This window comes from Theobroma cacao, chromosome 3 (assembly GCF_000208745.1).
Source record: "Theobroma cacao cultivar B97-61/B2 chromosome 3, Criollo_cocoa_genome_V2, whole genome shotgun sequence".
Lineage (NCBI taxonomy): Eukaryota > Viridiplantae > Streptophyta > Magnoliopsida > Malvales > Malvaceae > Theobroma > Theobroma cacao.
The window spans coordinates 35,857,440-35,884,448 of record NC_030852.1 but is presented as its reverse complement, the minus strand read 5'-3'; the positions used below and the strand labels follow the sequence as shown (position 1 = coordinate 35,884,448).

Sequence of the window (27,009 nt, the reverse complement as noted above, 5' to 3'; positions counted from 1 at the left end):
GTTCTTAGTAGCTAATTATTCTAATCATGTACTTTCTCTTACTTATTCTGTTCTGTTATCAATCTAGTAGGCTGTCTGGGAGAGTAGTCATGTTTTATATCTTGTGGGAATAACTGGTTTTGGAATATTCTTAGGTTCAGGAAAGATCATCATATTATAAATAAATAAATAAAAAAAGAGAGAAAAGAAGAGAGTAAAAAACAGTGAGGGACGAGAAGAAAGAAATAAGAGAGGACTAAGAGGCGAGGTCAGGGTGTGTGACCGTGATTGCTTGTCGTTTTCTAAAGAAACTATGGGATTTGTACCTGGGCGGGAGTACACATCTTCCCCCGCTTCAACCCAGGAGTTTACGATGCAGAATCACGCCATGGAGCAAGAGGGCAGAATGTGTGTTCCTGGGTGATTTTTCCTAGTATGTCATGCAGGTCAGGGCCCTCAAAAGGATATGTCGGGTAGGAAGATTATGATGCAAAGGAAAGGAGGCCCGCCAAAGTTCAGGGCACAAAATTGTGTGGAGTCGACTGACTGCTGCGAGCTACAAAATATTGTCTAAAGCCAGGTGATTTAACATGTGTTTGGAACGTGCAGCTGGCTCTTGGTCTGTGATGTGCGGAAGGACGCAAGCTGCTTGGTGCTAGCAATGAAATTCAACTGTGTTGTGAGCCTATATGCCAAAGTCGATTTGTGCCTCTGATAGTATAGCATGCGCAGGTGTGTTGGCTTGTCAAAATGTAAACTTCATGGGCAGGGGTAGCTGACTGTATTCTATGGTGATGCCAAGCTGTATCAGTTAAGGGGGCTAGTTTGTTGACTGAGTTTTGACCGGTAACACTGTGCTACTTTGATGTTATGCTGAGATCAAGGGTTTTAAGCTGATAGGTTTTACATTCAGGAGTATAAAAGCTAATTATTATGTAATTTGATTCATGTAATATAATAAGGGAAGAACCAGGTATAAATTTTTGCAGAGAAAACCAGCTGTTCAGTTTTAAATTTGGCCTGTTAAAATTGTGCTACTCTGTTTTTTAAATCGGTCCAAACCCAAACTAGGCCCAGCTCTTTCTATCTCCAAATTTAAAAACACTCCACTCATGTATTTTAAAAATACTCAAATACAAAAAGATGCTCGATGCTCTGTACTTCTTTTTATATTATTCGAATTTCGTACACTAATTATTTTAATAAATTTCGTAAAAACGGTACGCAAGGAATAATTATTAATAAAAAAAAATACTAAAAAAAAAGGAAGGTGAAAGGCAAAAGAAGCTTTTTCAGGTCTCCACCTGAAGAACGGAAAAAGAAAAAATCAAAGCTTCTCTCTAACGATGAGTCTCTTCGGTCTCGGCAGGTGAGTGAAAATTTCAAAAAATAAAATAAAAATAAAAATAAATTATTTTCCTATTAATTACGCTTCTTTTTGTTAATTTTTATTAATTTACGTCAGATCTGTTCTAGTTCTGTTAGCCTTTCTGATTTCAAGATCAGTGATCAGCTCGTCTTTCCTTTGCTCCGTTAACTTTAATCAAATTCTCGAAAATATTTCATGTTTGATTCTTTGATTTGCTCTCTTAACTGGAACTGGAATCCGATCGTTTTGGTTAGAGCCATTGCTTATGGTTAATCACGTCGAATCAGTTCGATCGTTAACTATGATTTCATTTTTTTGGCTTTGAAAAGCATTGGATTATGTGTTAATAGAATCAAAGGCTCGATCTTTAGGAGGTGAGATAAATGCGATGATGCATTAAAGGATGGTGAGTCTTAATGCATGTTGAGCTCCTCTTGCTGTTAAGAAAATTTTAATGATTTGTTCTGATTGCTTTATCATTAGTTGGTCCGGTGTTTGAACTATGATTAAAAGCTTTGCTTCCTGGGTGGTTTTCGTGAATTACTATGTTAGGAAGGTCAAAAGAGGGATCATGTGCTAAATTATTTGTTTTTTACCTTGAAAATTAGATGGTGAAAATTTGAGAAGGTTGAGCTTTGCGTTGCGTAGTTATCGAGTGAGTACTTAGTTGCAAACTAGGTCCGTCGACAATTTGCAGCCATTGTTAGGAGACTTGTGGTGGTGGAATGAAGTTTAAGAAATTGGATAACTGGAACGGAAGTAATGGGAATGTACAAATGTAGTCTGAGGGAAAGCTAATTAATTTGCCAACAACCTCTTTATTTATCAGGTTCAAAGGATGCTCTATATCTTCTGTATTTTTCAGTAAGATAGGAGCCCCTGCTTTCTATCATGCCATACTTGTCCATGTATGTGTAATTAATCAGTATTGTTCACTATTTAAAGCCATGAAAAAGAAGCACAAAGTTAATCTATTAAAGTTGTGTTTTTTACCCTCTTATAAACAAAGCATCATGTTTGTTTTTGCTATTATTTTTTTTAAAAAAATCCATTTGATATTTTGCTTATATTGAGTTCCTGTAAACTATGTTACTTTGAATCTTTTTGTCCTAACGTACAATGTTGTACATAAATGAAATATCTTGAATGTACATGCATCTTTTATGATCCTCTAAATATATGGACAAACTCGTGAAGAATTTGAACCTGTGTTGGATGTGGGTATATTTCTGGCACCCACTCCCAAGTCAGGCACTATAGTTGGTAAATAATTGTATATCTTTTCAGTTGATGGATTTTCCTGATAACAAATTGCTCTGAAAACAGAAATCAGCGGACATTCCGCCCAAAAAAAAGTGCACCTTCAGGAAGTAAGGTTGGTTACTTTTGTTCGTTTTTTATCTCCTTTAATGGAAACCATAATTAATATTGTTCATCTTCTGCTTTTCAGTATTTGATGTGATATGTACTCTTACAGCATGCTTGAATCTTTTGGATTTAATGCATCCAAAATCCTAAAAAAGACCTTGAAAAGTTGTCTTTATTTGCAAAACAAATGAAGAAAAGAAGCTCCTGAATCCAAGATTTAATGCCATTTGCTGATTCTTCTGCTTCTTGGGTTCTTAGCTACATAATGGTTGCTATTTTTTCTGAACCTTCTTATTTATCTCATTGTGGAGTAAGAATTCATTTCACCATACCTGTGAAGAAAAGAAGAAAATGAACTAACTTGACCATTCATATTTTTATTTAATAAATTTCATTCCTTTTGAAGTCACTTGTTCAATAAACCACTGTACGTTACGGTGTTTTACTTATTTCGGTGGCAACATTGAAATACTACAGTTTCAATGCTCTACTGACATACATGATGGCCCCACAGTCCCAAATGTGGGACCCACCATGGATGTTAGAGGGCGTGTGCACACGTACTACATGTGATAATTTTTTCATTAAATGGGGATCTACGTCTAAACATGGTTAGTACTGCTGTGTGGTTTAACTGGACAATAATTGAATAGCCTTTTTTGAAGTTCTTGAGAGCTGGCTTCTTTATGGTGCCTTTATATAAAATGCCTTCTGGATTTCATTCTGCTATGCGAGTGGCTTAGCAGAATTTGCAGTTCTCATCACTGTATTGTAATCTTGACATAATGCAGGGTGCACAGCTTAAGAAGCACATTGATGCCACCCTAGGCAGTGGAAACCTAAGGGAAGCCGTAAGGCTACCTCCTGGGGAGGATTTAAATGAATGGCTTGCAGTCAACAGTATCTCTCGCTCCCTCTCTTTCTTTCTTACTCACATACACCCTGCACGCACATATGCACACAATTCTGAATAAATCCTTCTATATATTTGTGAAAAACTGGGCATATAATTTATCCATGAATATCTGACTTTAGTTTGGCCTTGCCGTTACTTTACTGTTGTGACTGCGAATTTATTTGTATTCCTTTCATTAGCTGATTTTTGATTAAATGTTTTAGTAAATTTTATTCCCAATTTCGAGATTTGAAGCTGATTGCTGAATCCTAATTGTTGGATCTTTTTCAGCTGTGGATTTTTTCAATCAGGTGAATCTGCTCTATGGTACCCTCACAGAGTTTTGTACTCCTGAGAACTGTCCTACGATGACTGCAGGCCCTAAGTATGACATATCAAATCAGAGTCTTTTTACCCTTTTCAATAATTGGTTATAAAAATCCTAAATTTAATATTTCATCGTGCCATATGGCTTCTGTCATGTTTGCATTTGTTGATGGTATTAAAAGCATTTCTCTCAAATGATGGATGCGTTAAGTCTTTAAGGATCAAGATATTTGGGGACTCCCTTAACTTAAATTTAGCCTTTTTAATTCTTTGAAAGATACATGATAATTGCATTAATTTATTTTTTTAAAAAAAATATATCTTGTCAAATGTTATTGAATTTTGAATTCAGAATATTCAATATAATCTTGTGATCTTGTCTGATTGCGGGGCGGGAGTGAGACTGTGCACCATGTTTTCATTGATTCCATTATTCTCTAGTTTGTGGTGAGATTTTTTTTATTATTACTAATTGGCCTTGGCCTTTTGTAATATATTGAATTTTGCCTTAAATATTCAGAGGTCTGTGGAGGACTTTGTAGCTAGAATTGTTCCAAGACTCAAAATCCTTGTAGTCATTTGATGTATGGTTTACTTTCTGTCCAATAATTAAAACTCGTGCAAATTGTAACTTTGAAACTTGGACCTCTTTCTCCCCAAATACTGTAAATTTTTTGCTTCCATCTTCGGTTCTTGTACCTTGCACTTTCTGATCAATCAATTTAATAATTCCATACTCACCTGCCACTCACCTTTATTTAGTCTAAAGTACTAATTTTTAAAAAAATTTCTTAGTGTATATCTTGGGTTTTCTGGAGTTGATTATTTGCTGTCTTACAAAACTTTACAGGTATGAATATAGATGGGCAGATGGTGTGCAAATCAAGAAACCTATCGAGGTTTCTGCTCCAAAATATGTTGAATATCTAATGGACTGGATCGAAGTACAGCTTGATGATGAATCCATATTTCCCCAAAAGCTTGGTAAAATCTTCATCAGTCATGTGCTTAATCGTCTTTAACTCTTTGTGATGAGGTCTGACATGCCTTTAATCTAGAGAAAGATAGTGGTTTATCTGTTTATGATGACAACAGTGATGATTGACTTATTTATGATATTTATACTTGTCCAAAAGGAAAGGTAATTAGTTTATCTTGTATCTGTGGTAAATACATTCCTTAATTTAATCGCATAATTCAAATTTGCCAGGTGCACCATTTCCACCAAACTTCAAGGAGGTCGTGAAGACAATATTCAAAAGACTGTTTCGCGTATATGCACACATCTATCACTCTCACTTTCAGAAAATTGTGAGCCTTAAGGAGGAAGCCCATTTGAACACATGCTTCAAGCATTTCATACTGTTTACTTGTGTAAGTCTTCTTCTGCTTGATGATTAATCTATTTATTCTCTTCCCTGCAATATGGTAAGGGTTGAAACGGTTTTAATCTCTGAAATGTTCGGTTTATGATGTAGCATAGTTGAGTAGAAAGTCGTTAGAATAATTCAGTTCTATATGTTTCTATCTGCAGGAATTCGGGCTGATCGACAAGAAAGAGCTAGCTCCACTGCAAGAGCTGATAGAATCCATCATAGTCCCCTACTAAAAGTGTAAGGTTTGGAGATCCCCAGAACGAGAAAGATTTTAACTTTAGGGATGCTGCATAAGTAATAAGTTAGACTGCTTTAGTATTTGACTTTTAAAGAAAAAAGTCTCTATTTCTCTATGTTATAAATGCAAATTCCATGTGCAATATATGCCTTGGATTTCTATAATTGCAGGGGCTGACCCTGTTGCTATTTTTGTTTCTCTCCATTTTCTTTTTGGGGTGCATAGATGAAGCACTTTGCCAAAATGCCATCAGCTTGTCCTGAAAGTAATCAAATGAAAGCCCTAATTTCCATTTAATTGTTGCCATTTTTGTTATTCATTCTTTTATTTATAGGAATTCAGAACAAGTAAAAACTTTTATCTTCATTTCTGTTAAAATCTCTTAAAATCAAAGAGAAAGAAAAGGGAAAATAGAAATCATATTGATGCCAGTATCATTTGAAGGCAGGCCTCTCTATTACAAGAATGGAGATGGAGTTGATGACCTTGTGTTCAATGCCCCTGGCTTGGGCTTGTCTGTTGGTTGATTCATTCAGGTAGTTTACATAGGGAATAATTTGAATTTGAGATGGTACTTGTCTCTTTCCTTTCTTTTTTACTTGGATAGTACTAATCTCTTCAACAACAGCATTCAAGGTCCTAAACTTTGACTGGAATAAGTGTTCTTTTCATTAGCATCTATATAAACAACAGAACATATGTTTTCTGAGTCCTATCATTTAGACCTGAAAGAATGTATTGATTTAATCCTTATACCTCGAGATCATACTCAAAATCGAAATTTAGATAAATTAAAGAACAATATAAACACAAAAGGAATCAAAACCATCCATTACAATACTAATATTTCTCTAGTGGCAGTTGATTGGGGTTATACATACTAATATTTCTTTAGTGGTAGTTAATTGCCTATACATGTTGTTCTAGACAAAAATCTTGTCAAGGCAATTCAAATCAACAGGTCTCACATCCAGAGAGAGCATCGAATAACCAATGTCCACAAAACCACCAAGATCAACTATCCTCCTGAAGCAAATATCAAATCACAAGTCCCATGAGATGTCACTCTACTCAGCCTCATTCCTCCTGCATATGCATAAGAGACAGATTGAAAATAAATTACAAAAACATGCTACATTCATTGATCAATAACAAATAATAACTCTCTCTCTCTCTCTACTTTTTGGTTAGAGTAGGATAAGGTAGGAGAGAATGGCAATGTATTCAACCACAGCCCACATGTTAGACAAGGCATAGATAAAGGGAAATCAGCTTTTGCCTAAAGGAAAAACAATCTCAATTAGGATATTCCAATGAATACAAATAGCATTTTTTTAATCATCAGTCAATTGTCAAACTGTCGTGGTTTTATCAATTAGGCTTTATATTGTATTCAATAGCACTGACTAAAGCTCTGCAATTTATGGATGCTTACAGAGTCATTCCCTGCGTCCAACAAAAGATCTAGGAAGTAGTCAGCCCTTTAACATATGTGATGTGTTATGCTTATACATTTATCTAGTATTTTAAATGCCAAGAAATGAATATTTCATTTCTTGAAAACATATATTTCAGCAAAAGAAATTACTCACATAGGAAAGCAGGCCTTGAGCAGTCCATAAAAACCAGGATTGTCATCCATAGAGCATGTGGAAGAAGCCAGGTGAACAAGTCCGGATAGATTGGTCTTCTTCTGTCGATGTCCTCTAGCTTTATATATATCGCAACTTATGAAATTACGACATTCATCATCATTAAAATGATCTAATGGTCTATCCAGGCCACATCTAACAACACATAGCTTTTTATCTCCTGGATAGACCACACCATAATCCACATGAGCTACTAAATTCTCATCATCTAGATCAACCAAACCTTTCCCCTCAGCCAATCCCTTTTCTAGAGCAAAATCATATTTGCATAATGTATCACTGACAACTGCAAAATGTTTCTCACCTATACAAATAGTGATGCCACTAAAAGGTAATTTGCTAACGCCAGCCAATTGCGGAACATACCTCCACTCAATGACCAGGTTTCCAAGTCAAGTACCTCACATTTAGGAGTAGTAGGACTGCGCTGGCTGAACCAACGTGGAAATGCGTAAATTCTTCCCTCAAACGTGATTAAAATAGGATCAACCTTGGGAGCATTCAACCGGGGACCCTTGATAAAAAACACTTCTTCGGATCATCAACTGTGGCAGGCGGAGGAAGAGGCTTTGTAGAATCAAACACGTATGTATGCAACACGTACTTGTCTTCGCTCGGTCCAAACGCCGACATTCCCCCCAACTACAAAAATTTTTTAATCCATTTCTACAAAACCCCGGGGCAACGGAAAAACTATTTTTGTTCAACCGGAAGATGGGTTCAGGTAGCAGCTTGGTATCCCCATTCTCAGTATCAACAATCTTCAAAGCATACATTGAATAAGGGTAAAGGTCACCGCGACAGTGCTTGTAAATTAGGTAAATGACAGAGGGTGGTGGTGCCGGCGACGGCTCACTAGAACGAGTTTGTCTTCTGCTACATGGGACTTGCATCTTGAAAAATTGAAGAGAAGATAAATTCTAGGGTAAGACTATTTTTCCAGCTTTGGGGTTGTCGGGTAGGAAGTAGAGGGAAAGCGAAAGGGACTCCCAGGGGAGGGAAGCACTACATCGGGCTCTCCAGAGGAGCTCCGGTGGGGCATATGAGGAGGTTTTTTTTTAATTAATAAAATTATATAATAATTTTAAAAATTAATTAAGATATATTATTAAATTAACGAAAATATCAATAATTGATTAATGTTGGATTTATATAATAAAAAGTATTTTACAAAAAAAGAATATTTGTTTTAAAATTAATAAATTTTTGTGAAATTTTAATTAAAATTTAAAAAATAAAAATATTTTACTTAAAACTTTTCCTATAGCATTAGAAGAAGTGGATCGAATTTGATCAGGTCGAGCCCAAAAAGTCTTGGACCGTCTGATCAGAACTAAATTCATTTGAGGCATATGTTTTAACTGATTTTTAATTTATTCATTTAATTTATATTTATGAAATTAATTAAAAATGTAATTAAGGAATATTAAAAATGATAAATTTAAAATTCTTAATTGAATAAATTAAATAATTAAAAATAATTATTTAAAAAATCTTCTAAAAAACAATTTTAAGAATATTGCAAGTGACAATATTTTTAAATTTTTTCAGTGACAAATAATTATAGGATCTTACTAAAAGTGTTGAAAGAATCTCAAAATTTATTTTTTACAAAAATATTATTTAAACATAAATAATAGAATGAATATGTAGTGGTTAAAATTGTTCATAATTTACAAATAGGATCATGATACTTATTTGCTTGTATGCGTTTAATATTATGCAAGTAAGTGAGAATAAAAAATGATGAAATTTTAAAAAAGTTGTAAGAGAAATTTTTTTAAAAAAAATTTCTAAGAAAAGAAAATTTTTAAAATTCTCCAAAATAATTTAGAAAGATTTTCAATATCAAGAGTTTCTATTTACTTTTTAAATAAAAATGGTGAATGTCTAATTCCAAAGATAATTATTAAAAATAAAATAATATATAAAAAATAAAAAAAATTCATAATAGGAATAAAAAGAAGAATTAAGAAAATAAAAAATAGAAAAAAAAACAAGAATGCAAAACAAAAATAAAAAAGAAAAAGAACAAAAAGCAGTAAAGAGGAATAAAAAATTTAATTCAAATCTTTTCTATAAAGTACGGAATCAATTCTAAAACGGAACTTCCTCTGGAATATTAAATTGAGGTGTAATAGATTTTTTTCTCTTTGTAAATCACATTATTATCCCTGTTTATACATGAATGCTAACAATTGCTAAAGTTACATTCCTTCCCATCATGTTCATCTCTCCCAGGATATGGACCGGAAACCTCTGTAACAGCAGCTAAACTTAGTGCCTTCAGCTATGATGCCATTAAAAGATAATGAACAAGAAGACTAAAATGTATTTGAATCCAAAATTTAAGACTGAATACCCTGCTTCCATCTCATTCTCATCCGTCCTGAACTGAATGCATGCTTCCAAGATCAGAATTCGCATATCTTGAAGCTGCAAAACCATATGATCCCACAACAGCAACAAGGACACCCAGTACCAGAGAGAAGAGCTGGAAGTTAGCAAGCAACTCGCCTCGGACCTCACTATCTGCTGAACGGCAATAGATTGCATTCCCCTTGTGCTGACAACCATCAGGCATCATGGGGCCATAGAGGGTGAAAGCAGTCTGATAGAACCAGAGGCCTTGGAGGGTTATAGCAATTCCACTACACAAATCAACAGGGAAGCTGTTCGGGAAGAGAGCTCCAGCAACAGTGGTTAAGATGCAAAGTCCTATTAAAAGGACAAGCACAAGATGGTAGTATCCCTCGAGGCCCTTATGAGTTGTTGAGTGAAAGTAGAATAGCAGATACTCCGCACAGAATGCTGCTGCCGCAATAAGACAAAGCCCTTCTTGTGGTAAGGAAACGAAACTGAGCAAGAAGAGATTCCAATGAAGATGGTTGTAAAATTAGCTATATTTAAAAAGAAATGGTGAAATATCAATACTTGCGTGATGGACAGTTGATGGTTCAGTGGAAATATGGAATGGAAAAATACTTATGAAATGGAGTAAACATTTTGTAATTAAACAACAATGATTTCAGACATAAAACATTAGAATACTGGCATTTAACATAACATATAATATAGCTTTCATGTTATGGTTAGGGATGAACTTTACTTCAATGCACTACACATGCACTAATTCCCCAAAATCCAAAAAAAAATAAAATTGAAGCCACCTAATTAGCAGTCTGTACAGAATCTACTGCTTATAGAACCTTCATAACTTCCAACCCTCCAATCCCCAATGGTTCTATTACCAACCTGGTTACACTCTTTCCCAGTCAGAAAGCAGCAGTCCCATGATTTTGGTCAGAACTTAGAATCCAGAACTCAGGAAGTAGCACTAGATAAAAAAAATCTTGCCTTACTTCTGTTTCCAGAGTTAAAGACGTTGTGTGCATTATGAAATATCCAATGAAAAAGTCGATTGCTGATTTTATCAAGTAAACCAGAGACTGCCTAGTTCACACAAAATGTACTGTCATAAAGCATGCTATACAAAACTGGGTTTTCTTTTTTTATTTCCCTAAAATTCCATTGACTAGACAAGAAAAGCAGAAAAGTTCTCATATATGCATTTTGTAATTATCTGTGTTGCTAATATCAGAAGCCAAGCTCAAGAAGAAGTTCAGATTTGATGTGAACTCTACATAAGTAAACCTGAAAATTTCATCTATGTTCAGCTTAATGGAGGTTCTGCATCTTTTAGATCAAGTAATAAAAGGGTTGAAAATTATTTTCCTTTCTTGTGTTTTCCTAGAAAAGAATGGGGACAAACTGTGGGCAATTCAAAGTTAAGAACAACTGGCAGCAACTATTATTCAAAGAAAAAGAAAGAGAATTTCTAGAACGATTTGTTTTTAAAGCAATAATGATCATTTCACTGTTTTCTGATTTCATGGAGAATTTCTTTCATTGCTTTATTGATTGATGTCCACAGTTCTTAATGATTTTCTCCGAAAGAAGGCCACGCACAATTGGAAAAAAGACCAGGACTAACCTCGTTTTCTCTGAAAGCAGAGCGATGGCACCTAGGAGGAAAAACATGAGAAGCATGCCGGAATGCTCAAAATCATTCAAGTGTGATGGATTCAAGACTCCATTGACAAAAAACTTGAGGTGGGTCGAATACAAAAGCTCGATGCACAAATCAATAAAAGCACCAATGGCTACAACATAAAGCTCCAAGTACTTCAACTTCCCATCAAAACCAGGAACTGGGTTCCACACCCTGACCTGAAAAGACTTGGGGTTCGACACATATCGAACCACACAACTCCATATGTGCCATACGCCAACCGTCAGAAACAGAGTCCCTGGCAAAGCATGACCCTTGAAAGATCCCATCTCTCTGTTGATATACCTATCACTCTCTTTTATCTTTAGCTTCAGATACAAGCAGCTATGAACTCTTGCAACCTCTTCTTCTCCTTCTTGTTACGCCAAGATATTTTTTATTCTGCTTCAACGGGTAAACAGTTTAAATGTTCATTCTTTGAATTTGATTAACTCTACAGAAAACTTCAGAATTCTGATAAATGATGTATCTTTGAAAAACTTGATCAAACAGTCTTTTTGATAGCAAAACAAAGTCGGCCTTATTGCATTAGACTACAAAAGTTTGGTGAAATTCCGTGTCAGCTTTGTTTAGCTGACGAGAAAAAAACAGAAAAAAAGTAAATAAAAATGAAGAAAAAGACTTTCATACTATAAAGGAACAAGCTTTATAAGTTACAGAACTGCAGCAAACTGTTACTGATGTTTGCATTCAATCAATCGGAAACCAACATAAAGAATGGAACTTGAGGCAAATTTGTTCTTGTGTTTTCCCAAGAAACAAACAGAATTAGAAAACCAAGACTTGAGGAAATGTTGGTTCTGCATCAAAAGTCTTCGTTTAAAAGAACAGCCTTTAAAAGTCAAATTTTCCATTTTCTTTGGTATTTAAGAACAGGAAAACAAAAACAAAAAGGAAGACCAACCACCCACAAAAGTCAATATGGAAAATCCCAATAGAAATTATTAGTATTACTGAGGGAAAATTATGAAAAAAGAGAGAAAGAAAAACAGATCCTGATCCACATCTGTTGAAAAGTCGAAGCTCCATAATGCAGACAAAACCTTTGAACTGGTAAAAGCTTTACAGAGGGAAAATACAAAAAGGCAAGATAAAAAGCCGTTTTTTTAAAGAAAGTTTTTATGGGTAATTGATTACCTAAAAAAACAAAAAGAGAAAAAGAAATACTCATGGAAGCTAACACTAAACAGAAATAACAGATGAAAGTACTTACACTTAGGGAACATGATTGAGTTCCAAAGCTTTCTCCATATCACCAAAAATCATTCACTGAATTCAATATAAGAAAATAAATGACAAAAAATAAAAACCCAGAGGGAGAGAGAGAGTGGAGAAGAGAGGAGGGTAGTGGGGATCAGAGGAAAGAGAAGGAAGGGGGACAGACCGACTGAAAGAGAGTTAAAAAGAAAGTGGCACAAAAAGTGACGGAGATAATCATGGAATCATATCATCAATTCATCATTCATCAACAATTTTTCTTTCTTTTTTTTTTTTCTTTCATGTGCCTTATTGCATGGAACCTTCATCATTTGTTTATGTGTATGATTATTTGTATATTATATTCCATATATTATTAATAATTAAATATATTATTTTTTTAAAAAAAACCCATTAAAAAGAAATATCACTGTTAATGAAACATTTATTATTCTATCCGATTCAATATATTTAATAGAAGATAACATATTGGAGTTTGACTAGTTGATTTGGCCCCCGCTCCACACCTCCCCCAACTCTCTCTGATAGCAATAGGTCCACGTTGATGTTTACATCCGTTGGATCGTGGCGCGGAACACGTGTGGGCCTTTCAATGGAATTAAATCTTGGTTTCACCTTGGGGCTTGGCCATAACGCTTGAGTATAAGATTCTCTTTTGTGTTCGGTTGTGATACATATGAGATTGATGCTAAAATTAAATATGCTGAAAGATCAAATGTCTTGTTCTTCTTTTTGGTTTATCGTCGAAGGAACCTTTGATCGACTTTTTCATTTAGCACGATCGAGTTAGATGTCACGGTCATAGAAAAAAATTATATATTAAAATGAGATTAAGTATTTATATTATTTTTGACTTATAAAATATATTTCATAAGATAAATTTGTAAGATTTAATAAATCAAAATAAAAATTACAAATGAATAATATTTTACAAGTTAGTATAGATTATAATAATAAGTATCAAAATTAATTTTTAAATAATAACCATGTGTCATAAGAAAATGTCATTTTTAAAAAAGAAAAGTATGTATTACTCTCTTAGAAAAGAGTTATAAATCAATACCACATTAATTATATACAAAATGTTCATATTATTTTTAATTTATGAGATTAAATCCAAAACGAATTAAAACTCGATCATTGAATAAGAGATTAACGGAAAAAAGCCATAGTTTTTTCTAGTCAATGCAAAAAAAAAAAATTCAAAGAGGGAGGCGGGTATGAGATTGCTCTTGATATTATACAATTTTGGACAATTGAGAGTTCAACATTCTTCAGACGAATCAAATAAGAGCGTATGCTCAAAACGTTCCAAGCATAAAATCAAACATTTGGTGAACCAAATACCTAATTAACGCTTCTATTATTATTATTATTTTCCTTAACCAATAATTTATGGGCCCAGGGCAGGCAGCGCCAACCCCAAGTCTCCTCTCAATAAAGGCAGCCTTAATTATGAGGTTATAGGTTCAAAAAAAGGGTATTTAATTTTTTCCACGTGACGTTCCAGATTTATGTTAGGAAAACAAGATCATCCTTGCTGTCCAAAAGTTAAAAACATCTTAGTATTCTTATTTTCTATATATCAAATATTAATTTATAAAAATTTCAAAATTTAATATTAAATACATTAAAATAAAAAAAAATGGGAATGGAGTAAACATTTTTTAACGAAAAAAAAGGCGTATATCTTCAAAACAGCATTTATTTTGGATCCGGATCTGCAAATAATTTGGGGAACACATTTGTTTTGTACAAGCACGTGGTAGGCTTAAAAGTTGCCACGTCGGATGTTCATTCATGATCCCAACCTGACGAGTAACTGTAGCCACTTGGGTATCTGCCCTGTCTTATCTTCACCTAAAAACGTTTTTCCCCTGTTTTCTCCTCTTTCCCCCTCTGGCATTCGTTTCCTCTGCCCATTCTCTGTCACCAAAAAAATAAATTAAAGATTGGAAATTAAATACTAACATCATACAATGGATTTGGACCGCAAAAAATTAAAGTTTCTAACACATGTTTTTCAGATATAGTAAATAATTTAGTGTCTGTGTGTGTGTGAGAGAGAGAGAGAGAGAGGGAGAGAGAGAGAGAGAGAGTGGTGGTAAAGACAAGCTCCCAAAGTCCAATTGCACCATGATTTTTCCGCATCCAGAGAAACAGAGTGATGTATGGCTCACTTACTACAGAGCCAGTCTTTTATTTCAAGGAGTAGTGTGTGGACAGAGCCTCGGCAGCAGCACAGGCACGCATGCGTTAAACTCGGTGATCAACATCGCCATGGGAGCTGGAAAATCGATGGGAAGAGAAGGGCAAGAGGGACATTTTTCAATGGTCGTGTGGTGCAGTGCTGCACTACTTCTTCTTCTTCTTTGGCCTCATCGTCAGCTAAGGCGGCTGTGAAGCTGATTGATGGAAATGCAGAGGAAAACGGTAATGGGAGATGGGGAGATGGAAAGGACCAACCTTTGTATTTGGCGAGTGAGTATGGGTGGAAAGTGAGGAGATTGGAGGAGGATCAAGACGAAATAAGGAAGGTTGCCCAAATCCAAGCAGAAGCGTTTCACCAACCCATGGCCTTCTTTGACGATTTCTTCTTCCAGTTCTTCCAGGTTACTCCTCTTTTTTACCCTTTCTTCTTCCTTCACATATCTCTTTTTTGTTGAGATTTCTTTCGATTCTCCCCTGTAGAAGAGAATGATAAATTGCATCATTAATGGAACAATTTAGAGAAAAAAAAAGAAGATATATAAACTAGACAGACAAAAGAAAAGGAAGATTCAAAATCCTTGCTAATACATAGTCTGAGTTTTAATGCTCCATCAACAGGCGGAGGTGCTCGCCGCGCTCATCTACAAACTGAGGAACTCACCTCCAAGCAGGTAAAAACTTTTGATTCCAGGAAAAAAGTTCATTTTAATTAAAGAAAACATGTTTAACAGGTATGCCTGTTTAGTCGCTGAATCCTCCACGGATGCTTCTGAATCGCAACGAAAACTCGTGGGCGTCGTAGATGTCACGGCGATGAGAGACGAATCTGTTCTTCAACACCTCTATGGGGCAGAGGAATATCTCTATGTCTCTGGGCTTGCCGTTTCGAAATGCTTTCGGTACAATACATAAAGCTAGATCTTTAGATTTTCTGTGAAATTGCAGCAGAGCACGGCCTATGTTAATCATGGTGATAACGTGCAGGAGGAGGAAGATCGCTAGCTGTTTGCTCAAAGCTTGCGATGTGCTTTCGGTTTTATGGGGTTTCAAGTTTCTGGTCCTTCGGGCTTACGAAGATGATTTTGGTGCTCGCAAATTGTACTCGAATGCTGGCTACCGAGTTGTCTCCGGCGACCCACCATGGATGAGTTATTGGATTGGGAGAAGGCGCCGTGTTGTTTTGATCAAACAATGTAATTTCCTTAATCTTATTTAGCTTTCAGTCTTAACAGAGGACTGGAGAGTGGAGACACTGTTGATCATTGCAAGAAAAGTATCACTTTAATGAAATAAATGAAAGAATTTCCTTGTTAATTACTACTTTCATGCTAACTTTTATTCTACGCAATGGGGTAATTCGGTTTGCTTAATTCGATCTTTTTATTACTTTGGAAGTAAAGGCAATTAAAATGATTAATTCTGTCGGTTTCGATTTTAAAAATATTTTTTGATTAATCAAATTAATCGATTTAGGATTGTACACATATCATTAGTGTATGTTCATATATATATATTAAGATTTTATAATTTAATTTTTTACTTTCTAATTATATATAGAAAAATGAAATTTAAAAAATTACGCTTGAGTTCAAAAAATTTAGATTAATTCAATTATCGGTCGAATTAATTGATCTTATTCAATTAATCAATCAATCCTTTAGTCCTTGATTTATACTCAATTTGATTAATTTTTATACAATATTCAGATAATTTGTATTTAATTGAATTAATTGTTTGCTCATTACCACCGTACACATAATTTGAAGATAAATCATGTAACTCTATGTATCACAAAAATATATGAATGCTATTTCTTTAATGGTTTTAAAATTAAATTAAATATTGATGTTTTCATATTTATTTTGTTTTAATTATTGTGTGAAAGTTAAAAAAAAGTGGGAATTATGAATGCAATAAAAATGAAGGTAAAAAAAAAAGGAAAAACAGGTGGATAAATAATTTGTAGATTTGTTGTTAGTTGTTAAATTCAAGTTTCCCATATTTGCTTAAAATTACATAAACTATTTTGGAAAGAAAATAATAATAAGATTTGTATACAATCATATCTTGTCTTTTTATTGTTTAATATTTATTATTTTTAATACTTTTTGAAAAAAAAGGAAATTTAAAGATAGAAATGGGAAAAAATAAAAGAGAAATCTTTATAGGAAAAAGACAAGTTTACACGTTCTTGGGTAACGCGTGAATAATCATATTGTCCGTCCAAATTTATATGCTGACACGGGGCCAAATTTACTTTAAGGTGAAATACCAAAGGCCCAGAGGTCATTTACGTCATTTCAGGCTTAGGAGGTAGGGCTACCATTGTCATTTAAGCCCTTTACCAGGGGCCAACAACATTTCCTTTCCTTAAACCGAAAATCATATGCTCAGATCCAGCCCAGAAAGTAAACTTGGAAGTCAGACCCCTCCCCCGCATTTCAAAATTCGGCAGAGCGTCACGGTTCTAAAGATACCTCATACCCCACTTGCCGAATCGTAATCATCCACGTGGCTTCGTCCTCGTGCGCCCCCTCTCTTTTCTTTCACTTACGTGGGATCTCTCAAAGCCGTTCGTCGGAACCTTTCCTCAATTGCACCGTCGTTTTCACCACTCCTCCCTCCTATTTGCGTGGTCGGAATTCGCCAACCATCGCCGATCCCGCCACACCCAACCACCACCACGGCCGCCTCGTCTGATATCTCCCTAGATTTCCCCCTTTTCCAAAATTAGCGAGGAAATAAAAATTCTAGTGTTTTTTTTTTTAAGTTTTGTTTTCCTCTCTTTTACTTATATAAGTAATACTATTAATAAAATAAAAAATTGATTATTCCTCTTTTCTCTTTCAAAATACGCTCTCTATTTTCTTCTTTTATGTAGAATTCAATTTTCCTCTGTAACTCACTCGATCCTGCTTGCTCTTGTCTCTTTCTCTCGCTCTCTCCTTCTTTTTGTTTTCCTGTTTTTATTGCCACCTTTTTCTTTTCTAATCTCTTCATCGTAGTGCCCAAAGTCAAATTTCGCTTTTGCGATTCTCGGTTTCACCGCAATGTGGAATCCGAATTCTCGGCACTTTTCAAGAAATGAGAATTAGGAATCATCGATTCGCCGATTTCTCGATTTCGACGATGAGAGATCAAATGACATAGGCGGCAGTGATCTGGCGGAAGCAAAGATTACGATCTAAGCTTCCGATTTTGGCATATTAAGTTGGAAAATTCGGTTGTTGTTGGTGGATTTTGAGAGGGCAGAAATGTCGAAGGTAGTGTACGAAGGATGGATGGTGAGATATGGGAGAAGGAAGATCGGGCGATCCTTCATACACATGCGATATTTCGTGCTTGAAACTCGGCTTCTGGCTTACTACAAGAGAAAGCCACAAGATAACCAGGTCTTTAATTATTTTGTTTTAGAATTCTTAATTTTGTTTAGGCATTGCTTGGATTCTTAAATTAAACATATTGTTGAAGTATTTTATAGATTTTTTTTAAAGGTTAATTTGCTTTGTTTTTTTTTTTTTGGGATCGGAGAAGAGAGAAAAGTTGCTTTTAGAATGTTAAGTTATGTGCAATTCGGTTTGATTTATTCTTTTTTTTTAATAATGGAACTTTTACGGTTGGTATTCTATGCTTTTAGTAAAAAAGCAGGAGCATCTTGTTGACAAAGGTGTCTGATAGCTGTGGATTCTTGCTGTCTAGGATAAGAGAGCAGAGGAATTTTTATTTCATTTTTTTTAGGAATATTTGTGTTTCTTTTGACATTTAGCTTTTGTGCAATGAGCACAGCTTATAACTGAATGCACTGCTGTTTAAGAGTTTAAGAGTTTTTTGTGTTTTCTAAATTTAGGTTCCAATCAAGACCTTGTTGATAGACGGAAATTGTAGGGTGGAGGATCGAGGCTTGAAGACTCACCATGGACATGTGAGTTGTTGTTTCTTTGTGTGTGTCTGTGTGTGTATTCGTTTGCCTGTATACTATTTTAGCCTGTCGATATTATAATGGTAATGATAGTGCTTAGAAGTTATGTTGATGGTACGTACTGAACAAAAGTTATTGAACGTCAAAAATCTATCATGGTGTTGTTTAAAGATATATAGTATATAAAAAATGAGCATATGTGCTGCATGTTAGTTGGCGTTGCAGGTGGAATGATTTTTAATTTTGTACATTTTAAGCTAAAGATTGAAAGTGAAACCCTGATTACAAAGCTGGTCATGATACCTGCTATTGTTGTTGGTGGCTGAGAGTCTGAGACTGTCCAACATTATATACATAGATAGATTTACATATATGTACATATGTCTGTACACCTTTACATATGCATGTAAGCATTCATAATCTTGAATCATCAGGTCACCAATAATTAGTCATGTCTCTTGCTAATGATTACTGTGTGCTTTCTATTATTGTCTTATAGTGATTTGGGAATCTCTTTCTTGACAAATTGTAATGTTTAGACTTCGCTTCATTATATTTTACTGTTGCCTTGCCCTTTCTCTCATCAAGAGACTCATTCATACTCTTGCTTTTGTCTCAGTTTTATGTGTAACTGTTTAGTTAATCTTGATACCGGTGTAATGTCCCATTAGCAGTTATACTCTGGTATATAATAAAATGTATTCCTTTAGATAGAACACTCATCTATACTCCATTTTAACTTATGCTTTATGTTTTGCAGATGGTTTATGTTTTGTCTGTTTACAACAAGAAAGAAAAGTACCACAGAATCACGGTTTGTTGTTTTTATTTTATCTTATGGAAATAGGATATGAATATGTATTCTTTGATGCTAAATAAGCAGAGGTTGCTTGGTTGGTTACTTGATGCCAGAAATTGAAACATGTTTTTTGGCATCTTTTCTGTAATTTCACCTTTTTTCTTAGTTGCCACCAGGAGGGTAGGGATGGACCCCCATCAGTGAATTACTTATACTTTGACAAATGAATGGTGGTTTTTCCAGTTTTATGCTTAAGAACCTAAGTCACATTAGGGTAGATTGGTGTTGCACTTGGTTTTACCATGTACACATACACTTGGAGTCCACTTTGGTTGCTCTTGACAATTATGTTGTATTCCTAATTGAGTTAATCTCTTTTTTATGAGGTCATGACTAGAATTTTATCATTACGTGGTGACTGAAAAAGTGTTATGGTGGAACTAGAGTGATTATCTGTTGTGTTTCTCTGCCCTTGTGCCAGCATAATTGACACATGTTTTGGATTTACCATGAGGCCTTTTGGCCCCTGTATTTCTCTTTACAATTGTTGTGTCCTGTAGATCTAGTTGCAAAATCTTATGCTTTTCAATATTGGGAGCAAAAGATTAAACCATGTCTGCGTTCTTCTTTCTAGATGGCAGCATTCAACATCCAGGAAGCCCTAATCTGGAAGGAAAAAATTGAGTCTATAATTGAGGTGCGTCTCAGAGTCCGTAGCTTATTTCTGCTTTCTGTTGTATTTTTGTTTTGTGAAGTTGGTACTTCCCTATCGACTTCTGCTGCAATAGGTTTAGGGTCAAAATTTTTTAGTGAACGGACTATATTGCATCTATGTAGTAATCTGTTCAGCAGATTTTTTTAATTGCCTAGTTTCATTATTAACATATGCAGCATCAAGAGTCACAAATTGCAAATGGCAACAAATATGTTTCTTTTGAATATAAATCTGGGATGGATAATGGGAGGACTGCTTCTTCATCGGACCATGAAAGTCAGTAAGTGCCTATTCGTCATTAATTTTCTATTTGCTGTTGGGTATGCTATGTTGATAAAAGTGAACCTATGTTATGTTAGTGGTGAGTCAGGTGGGTGTCTTATGTGGGCTTAAGTCAAGCTACTTGGGTGCCTTGGAAGTCTTTAGATCATAGCCTCGTGTGGGTAGATAGAGTCACTGTCATAAATGAGTGGGGGAAGGTTAGAGGAATTAGCTGTGATAAAAAAGAGGTCTTATGTTTTGTGGGATTTATACATATCTTACATCTTCCCATGTGTTGAAGCTTGTAAAATATAGCACACATAAATTATATAAATATTTCATGGTTGTAACAGTTATACATTTTGAGATTTTCAATTTTAGCCCAAGCCTTGCAGCTAATCTGCTTGTTATAGATGAATATCTAGTGGTGTTGAGTATCCTTGCATTATTGCTGGTCGAATTCATAATTTGCCGTGCTCCTTGTTAAGTTTCGTGACAAGCTGTGTAAAGCACGGTTCATTTATGCCAAACTCCTGTTCACGATTGATTGTCAAATGAAAATGAATTAAAGTACCTTGATTCTTATCAGTTGTTGGCATTTTTCTGGGATTTTTTTTGTTTTGTTTAGTGGCAATGGTAAGGCAAGTGATTATTGGCCAAACTTTTAATTTCTAAATTTTTTTCTTAAGGTTCAGTGCCCAGGAGGATGAAGACGATGCTCATCCGAATTTGCTTAGGAGAACAACAATTGGAAATGGTTCTCATCCAGTTTCCCTTTCTCATCTACTTTACGCTATTTAGTGCAATTATCAGAATCTCAATATCTTTATTAAAATGCCAGGTCTTCCAGATTCAGTATTAGACTGGACACGGGAATTTGACTCGGAATTATCAAATCAAAATGCCAACAACCAAGCATTTTCTAGAAAACATTGGCGCCTCCTTCAATGTCAAAATGGTTAGCTTTACTTAGAGCATTCCATTTTATTGGCTTTAAAGTTCAATCCAGGGATGGAAATCTTGAAAAGTAGTTTGAAATGGAAATGTATTTAATTACAACCATATTGCAGTGGCATTGATGAATTATTCTGAACCTGAACCTTTTCTTTGATATGATAACAGGCCTTCGCATTTTTGAAGAGCTTCTTGAAGTTGATTACCTTGTATGGAACTGTTTCCTTGCTTGCTTTATCCCAGGACATGAACTTTTATATTATTTTTTAAGTGCATCAAAATGTTTTGAGTGGTAACCATCACTTACGTTTTCCTTAATTTAGCCAAGGAGCTGTAGTAGGGCAATGAAGGCTGTAGGTGTCGTGGAAGCTACTTGTGAAGAAATATTTGGTCTTGTAATGAGCATGGATGGAACACGATTTGAGTAGGTTTTCTATATTTTCAATTAAAATAAATATTCTTTTTGATGTATGCTACAAATGCATACCTATGTTTGCATGTGCACACACACATGTTTGCAGATGCTGGCACATTTTTATGTCCACACTATTTGAGGGACTAAGTAGAAAAGTTATTTCATTAAAATCTTTGGGGAACTTTCCATTTTTCATTTTTATATTTTTTACCTTCTGCAGGTGGGATTGTAGTTTTCAGTATGGTAGTTTGGTTGAAGAGGTAGATGGACATACAGCCATACTTTATCACAGGCTTCAGTTGGACTGGTTCCCTATGTAATACTTTCTCTCAAATTTAAATCACTCATGTATATGCTTTCATTGTCTTGAATATTTGTCTTTTAAAGCAGTATCAGCATGGTTTGTTGCGTTTTGGGAACGAAAATTGTTAGGCAATACAAATCTGAGCTTGTCAACCTCTTTTTAGCAATATTTCTTTGATGTGAGTCAAACTTTGATTGTTGACTATATTTTCCTAGCATTTAGAAGATGCCAAAAATGGAAAAAGGTAAGCCTAGTATGCAGGATCCATGCAGGTAAGCACCAGAAGAAGGAATGAGAGAAAATGAAAGTTCATTCTATCAAACGTAAGGAACAAAAAAAAAAAAAAAAAAAGGAGAAAACGAACAAGTTGGAAACAGAAGTGAGATAAAAGACCGAGAGAGCCAGAGAGGGAGATAGATGAGAATGTACTAGTGTTTGCAAGAATCAAAGTATTGAATCTTTTTGTATTATGGTTGTTGCTCTAACGTTTGATGTTTTACGGAAGTATTGACTGGTAATGTGGGATGGGCTGTCAATTAAATTGTAAAGAGTTAATGGTTTTTGCCTCTTAAGTTTCTTCCTCAGAAACCTCTATATGATACTTATATGTATATATGTACATACACTAAATGTTTTCAGCTACAAGAATAATTTCCAGAAGGAACTTTTGAATTTCTATTACTATTATCCTAGGTTTATGACAACTTTGTTCACTTCATTATTTATGAAATCTTGTTGAATTTTTCTAACATTCTACTTCAGTTTACAAAGAAAGGTTTGGTTCTTATTCCTTAACGAAGTATGGGCAATTTTTCATGTCTATGGCTCCGTGCTGTTGCAGGATCGTTTGGCCCCGTGACCTTTGCTATGTGCGTTATTGGCGCCGAAATGATGATGGAAGTTATGGTAAGTCTTTTGCAGATCTACTAATTTATTTAACTATCTGCTTATATTTCTAGCTTCAGAAATTTTCCCTTTTTTCTTGTTTTGGTTATTGTGCAGTTGTATTATTTCGTTCTAGGGAGCATGAGAATTGTGGCCCACAGCCAGGATATGTACGGGCTCATGTTGAGAGTAAGCTCTATGTGAATTCCTTGGTTGTGCTGAGAATTTGAAGATCAGTATTTAATTTGGAGTTATATTGCATGCTCTGTAACTACTTTTCTCAGGTGGAGGGTTTAACATTTCTCCTTTGAAATCTCGAAATGAGAAGCCTAGAACACAGGTGCAACACCTCATGCAGATTGATTTGAAAGGATGGGGTGTGGGTTATATTTCATCGTTTCAGCAACACTGTCTTCTTCAGATGTTAAATAGTGTTGCTGGTGAGTTCTTTTTCTGTATTTTGCATGTTAAAAATTTGCAATGTTGTGGAAAATTTGATACCACATTGAAATATAGGAGTTTTTTTGCATGTTTCCATGGTTTACATACTTCTAATTTTCTGTTTCCTCTCTTTTAATATCAGGAAGGGAAGACTGGGGAAAAAGTTCATGGGTGGGGTAGGGCATGCTGCTTAGTTTCAGTATCAATGCTTTTTCCTTTTTCTGGGTACATATAAAATCCCATTGGGCTTGGGCTACACAATGAGATGTAGCCCTTTCCCATCCCATAAAATCCTAACCCCCTTCCCAAGATTCAACCCTAAGACCTCCAAGTTAAGAGTTCAAGTTTTAAGCATTGGACACCTGGGGACAGTTTCAACACTATGGCATGCTGGAAAGAAACCTATATTAGTTTTTTTTTGTATTTTGATGTAAATGGTTTTTTAATCTCTGTTATTTGGAGTTTATGAATTTGAAAGAATTCCTTATGCAGCTCTGGTGAAGGTTGAGATACTTTTAACTTGGTAAATGGTGTAGTGATGCTCTACTTGTGCTTTTAATGGTATAGTTAAAAGAAATGAATTGTTATGAATATATTACAAGGATATTCAAATCAAGTGAGCAACTTTATTTGGCTGCATCTGCTGTTATTCTTTTAAAGTTATTTCGGTTCTTTGTTGTCACTATTTCAATAAAGAAAAAAGAATACATCTTTTTGTTGTGATACCAGTCTGGTCTGATTCTTGACATCTCACCCTTGTCCAAATAAACAGCGTGAAGAAGAAAATAAGAAATAATGGTGCAGGGGGATGTTAATAAATATTACTTCATTACCTCATCATGTTTGTTTCAATCTCTATTCATCTACCTTTATTGAAAATTTTCGTTTACCTCTAAAAACAGGACTGCGTGAATGGTTTGCTCAAACTGATGAAAGGGGTGCTCCTCCTCGAATCCCAGTTATGGTCAATATGGCCTCATCTTCAGTTTCTTCAAAGAAGACTCAAAAGATAGATGACTTATCTGTTCAGTCTGCCTCTTCTCTTGATCAAATAACTGCAAGTAGAAACTCTGTGATGATAGATGAATACTCTGATGAGGATGAAGAACAAATGCCTGATGCAGAACATGAGGTTTTATCTTACCATTATCTCTTCCCCTTTTTGTTCAACTTGTTTTTAACCATGGGTTTCTTATTTCCCTAAAATTTTCAGGCATATGCAACTAAAAGCGACAATGATGTCAAGAGAACAGGTGGGTCATAATAATGTTAAATTGGTTTGTTTTGATTTAAGTAGATCAGGTTTTTAATTTTTGGGACTGACTTTTCGTCTCAAATGTACAATTTTTTTTAATTGAATTAAAGCCCTGGAAGAAGAGCCTATTGAGAAAATTGATTTGTCATGCTTTTCTGGTAATCTACGACGTGATGACCGCGATAATTCTCGTGACTGTTGGAGAATATCGGATGGTAACAATTTCAGAGTCCGTAGCAAGCATTTTTGTTATGACAAAACAAAGGTTCCTGTTCTTGTGCTTGTTTCTTTTAATCACTTTCTTTCACCTTTTTTTTTTAATCAGTATCTTATGTCTTTGTTTTGTTTTATTGCCTTTTTCCCCCTATATGCAATGAAGATTCCTGCAGGGAAGCATTTAATGGATCTTGTTGCTGTTGATTGGTTTAAAGACACAAAAAGAATAGATCATGTTGCTAGGCGTCAAGGCTGTGCAGCTCAAGTGAGTATGAGAAGTTACCTTTTTAACTTTATTTGCCTCTGTACTGTTCTGCTTCACTTTAGAAAACTGTATTCCATTTCTTTAGAAAGCTGTTTGTTAGTATCTGGTTTGTATAGTAAGTGGCTCCTGCTCCATTTACTATGCATGGCTTCTCTGTTTTGCAATATTATCTAAGCCTTTATTAGGAACCATGGTGAACATTTTAATAAACATGGGAGATTGGGATCACATTGAACTCATAACCTGTCAGTTGAATGAATGAACTGATAACCAAGTATGCAAGGCTTATATGTCTGGTATGGTTTTGTATCATATGAACTATGTTCTGCCTTGAACAAGTTTGTTTGGTTGGTTTGTTGTTGGATCAGGACTGAAGGTTCATCGATCCTTCTCCTAAGAGCCCAAGCACATCCTGATTAAGTTTTTCATGGATTGTCACTATCAACATTATTGATGTAGAAAATCTGTTGTTGATTCCTTTATGGAGTATATATTTACAGGTATTTGATCCCCTTTGCTATTGTCTTTGTAGGTTGCTTCAGAGAAGGGGCTTTTCTCTTTGGTCTTTAATTTTCAAGTAAGTCTACATAATGCAGGTACTCTTGTATATTAAATTGATGGACCTGGAGGTTGAGTGGATTATGTTGTTTTTCTTCCAGGTTCCTGGCTCAACACACTATAGTATGGTATTCTATTTTGTGACAAGGGAATTAGTACCCGGATCCCTTTTGCATCGGTTTGTTGATGGCGATGATGAATTCCGCAATAGTAGGCTGAAGCTTATTCCATCAGTGCCAAAGGTATCTATCTTTCTCCATTGCGTTCAGATTATGCTTTAGTCGAGATGTTTGAGACAGGTTGTAATTGTGTCTTAATAATTTTTGTCATATGTTTTTAATTAGTCTGCCAAAGTCCATATTACACGCTTGACATGTGTTATCACTCGAGCAAGCGGTCATGTGTGAATTGGTACGTAAATGGAAATCTGTGGGTGAAAATTGTCCATTTAATTAATAATATATTAAATATGATCTCCAGTGAGGTTAATGTTGCTAAAAAAAAGTGCAAGGAGTCAGTCCTTGTCTTAATTCTTGTTTCTTTTACTACATCCTTTGAAATTTAATCTTCTTGAATTGTTCTCATTGAATCTTGCAGGGGTCTTGGATTGTGCGACAGAGTGTTGGGAGCACCCCTTGTTTGTTGGGAAAAGCAGTTGATTGCAACTATATTCGTGGTCCCAAGTATTTAGAAGTAAGATTCTTATGATGTTCTTGGATACTTGAATGTAAGCCTGAACTAACTTGGATGATGTGATTAATATTGGTCTACTCGTTTATTTATCTGCAGGTTGATATTGACATAGGTTCTTCCACTGTAGCTAATGGAGTTTTGGGGCTTGTCATTGGTGTAATTACAACGTTGGTGGTTGACATGGCTTTCCTTGTACAGGTGCGAATTTTTGTACACAATATTTTTAGTAGGCTGCAGATTTACTTGTATATGTTAGCTTAAAATTGGTTGTATGTTTCCCTTCCCGTTAGGCAAATACAACAGATGAGCTGCCAGAGCGGCTAATTGGTGCAGTCCGTGTTTCGCATATAGAGCTATCGTCTGCCATAGTTCCAAAGCTGGACGCGGATCCATTCTGATTTGTTTTGACCAACGGCTGATTTTATACGCATCTCATTTCTTCAGATATTCATATTTTCATTCCCTTTTTTATCTGTCATTTAACATTCACAGGAAAATATGTCATCCCTTTTTCCAAATGGAAATTTCAGCAAAAGTAGTGAAAAGGAAAAAAAATGAAAAATTTTAATGCGCCAAGCTCCATCTAGTTATATTTCTTTGGCTGGCTATTAGCTATTGCACATA

The 27,009-nt window shown here is 35.1% G+C and overlaps 4 protein-coding genes and 1 long non-coding RNA gene across 6 annotated transcripts; 3 read left to right on the top strand and 2 right to left on the bottom strand.

Moving 5' to 3' along the window:
- On the top strand, positions 1,196-5,849 carry LOC18606875 (MOB kinase activator-like 1A). Its single transcript, XM_007040735.2, has 7 exons — positions 1,196-1,348; positions 2,675-2,723; positions 3,508-3,616; positions 3,903-3,996; positions 4,789-4,922; positions 5,149-5,312; positions 5,473-5,849. Exons 1-7 carry the CDS (start codon positions 1,326-1,328, stop codon positions 5,545-5,547), a joined length of 648 nt encoding a protein of 215 aa, XP_007040797.1. The 5' UTR covers positions 1,196-1,325; the 3' UTR covers positions 5,548-5,849.
- Positions 6,363-8,245, bottom strand: LOC18606874. The gene is made up of 2 exons (XR_001926924.1): positions 7,145-8,245; positions 6,363-6,638 (listed from the first exon to the last, which is right to left on the bottom strand). It is a non-coding gene; the product is annotated as an uncharacterized LOC18606874 (long non-coding RNA).
- LOC18606873 (transmembrane protein 45A) lies at positions 9,296-12,803 on the bottom strand. 2 transcript variants are annotated; one of them, XM_007040731.2, is made up of 3 exons: positions 12,490-12,803; positions 11,199-11,657; positions 9,296-10,062 (listed from the first exon to the last, which is right to left on the bottom strand). In XM_007040731.2, exons 2-3 carry the CDS (start codon positions 11,543-11,545, stop codon positions 9,585-9,587), a joined length of 825 nt encoding a protein of 274 aa, XP_007040793.2. In that variant the 5' UTR covers positions 11,546-11,657; positions 12,490-12,803; the 3' UTR covers positions 9,296-9,584. The 2 variants fall into 2 exon arrangements, with proteins under 2 accessions (XP_007040793.2, XP_007040794.2); XM_007040732.2 differs by lacking the exon at positions 12,490-12,803 and having other exon boundaries at positions 11,199-12,111.
- On the top strand, positions 14,568-16,025 carry LOC18606872. The gene is made up of 4 exons (XM_007040729.2): positions 14,568-15,106; positions 15,324-15,376; positions 15,437-15,604; positions 15,690-16,025. The coding sequence occupies exons 1-4, from the start codon at positions 14,666-14,668 to the stop codon at positions 15,919-15,921; spliced, it is 894 nt and encodes a 297-aa protein (XP_007040791.2). The 5' UTR covers positions 14,568-14,665; the 3' UTR covers positions 15,922-16,025.
- On the top strand, positions 17,092-26,961 carry LOC18606871 (protein ENHANCED DISEASE RESISTANCE 2). The gene is made up of 22 exons (XM_007040727.2): positions 17,092-18,097; positions 18,553-18,627; positions 19,385-19,438; positions 20,058-20,120; positions 20,315-20,418; positions 21,089-21,156; positions 21,241-21,357; positions 21,522-21,562; positions 21,677-21,777; positions 21,989-22,084; positions 22,914-22,978; positions 23,075-23,146; positions 23,242-23,397; positions 24,301-24,530; positions 24,612-24,651; positions 24,764-24,918; positions 25,033-25,134; positions 25,667-25,711; positions 25,794-25,934; positions 26,290-26,385; positions 26,482-26,583; positions 26,676-26,961. The coding sequence occupies exons 1-22, from the start codon at positions 17,960-17,962 to the stop codon at positions 26,781-26,783; spliced, it is 2,169 nt and encodes a 722-aa protein (XP_007040789.1). The 5' UTR covers positions 17,092-17,959; the 3' UTR covers positions 26,784-26,961.

Bases quoted from the DNA above. Each gene is read 5' to 3' on its own strand.
- LOC18606873 (XM_007040731.2), bottom strand. From the start codon at position 11,545: ATGGGATCTTTCAAGGGTCATGCTTTGCCAGGGACTCTGTTTCTGACG. The intron at 10,063-11,198 runs GTTAGTCCTGGT...CTTCTTGCTCAG, and splicing joins CTGCTTTCAGAGAAAACGAG to TTTCGTTTCCTTACCACAAG.
- LOC18606871 (XM_007040727.2), top strand. From the start codon at position 17,960: ATGTCGAAGGTAGTGTACGAAGGATGGATGGTGAGATATGGGAGAAGG. The intron at 18,628-19,384 runs GTGAGTTGTTGT...TATGTTTTGCAG, and splicing joins TGAAGACTCACCATGGACAT to ATGGTTTATGTTTTGTCTGT. The intron at 19,439-20,057 runs GTTTGTTGTTTT...TCTTCTTTCTAG, and splicing joins AAAAGTACCACAGAATCACG to ATGGCAGCATTCAACATCCA.
- LOC18606875 (XM_007040735.2), top strand. From the start codon at position 1,326: ATGAGTCTCTTCGGTCTCGGCAG. The intron at 1,349-2,674 runs GTGAGTGAAAAT...CTCTGAAAACAG, and splicing joins AGTCTCTTCGGTCTCGGCAG to AAATCAGCGGACATTCCGCC. The intron at 2,724-3,507 runs GTTGGTTACTTT...GACATAATGCAG, and splicing joins GTGCACCTTCAGGAAGTAAG to GGTGCACAGCTTAAGAAGCA.
- LOC18606872 (XM_007040729.2), top strand. From the start codon at position 14,666: ATGGCTCACTTACTACAGAGCCAGTCTTTTATTTCAAGGAGTAGTGTG. The intron at 15,107-15,323 runs GTTACTCCTCTT...CTCCATCAACAG, and splicing joins TCTTCTTCCAGTTCTTCCAG to GCGGAGGTGCTCGCCGCGCT. The intron at 15,377-15,436 runs GTAAAAACTTTT...CATGTTTAACAG, and splicing joins AGGAACTCACCTCCAAGCAG to GTATGCCTGTTTAGTCGCTG.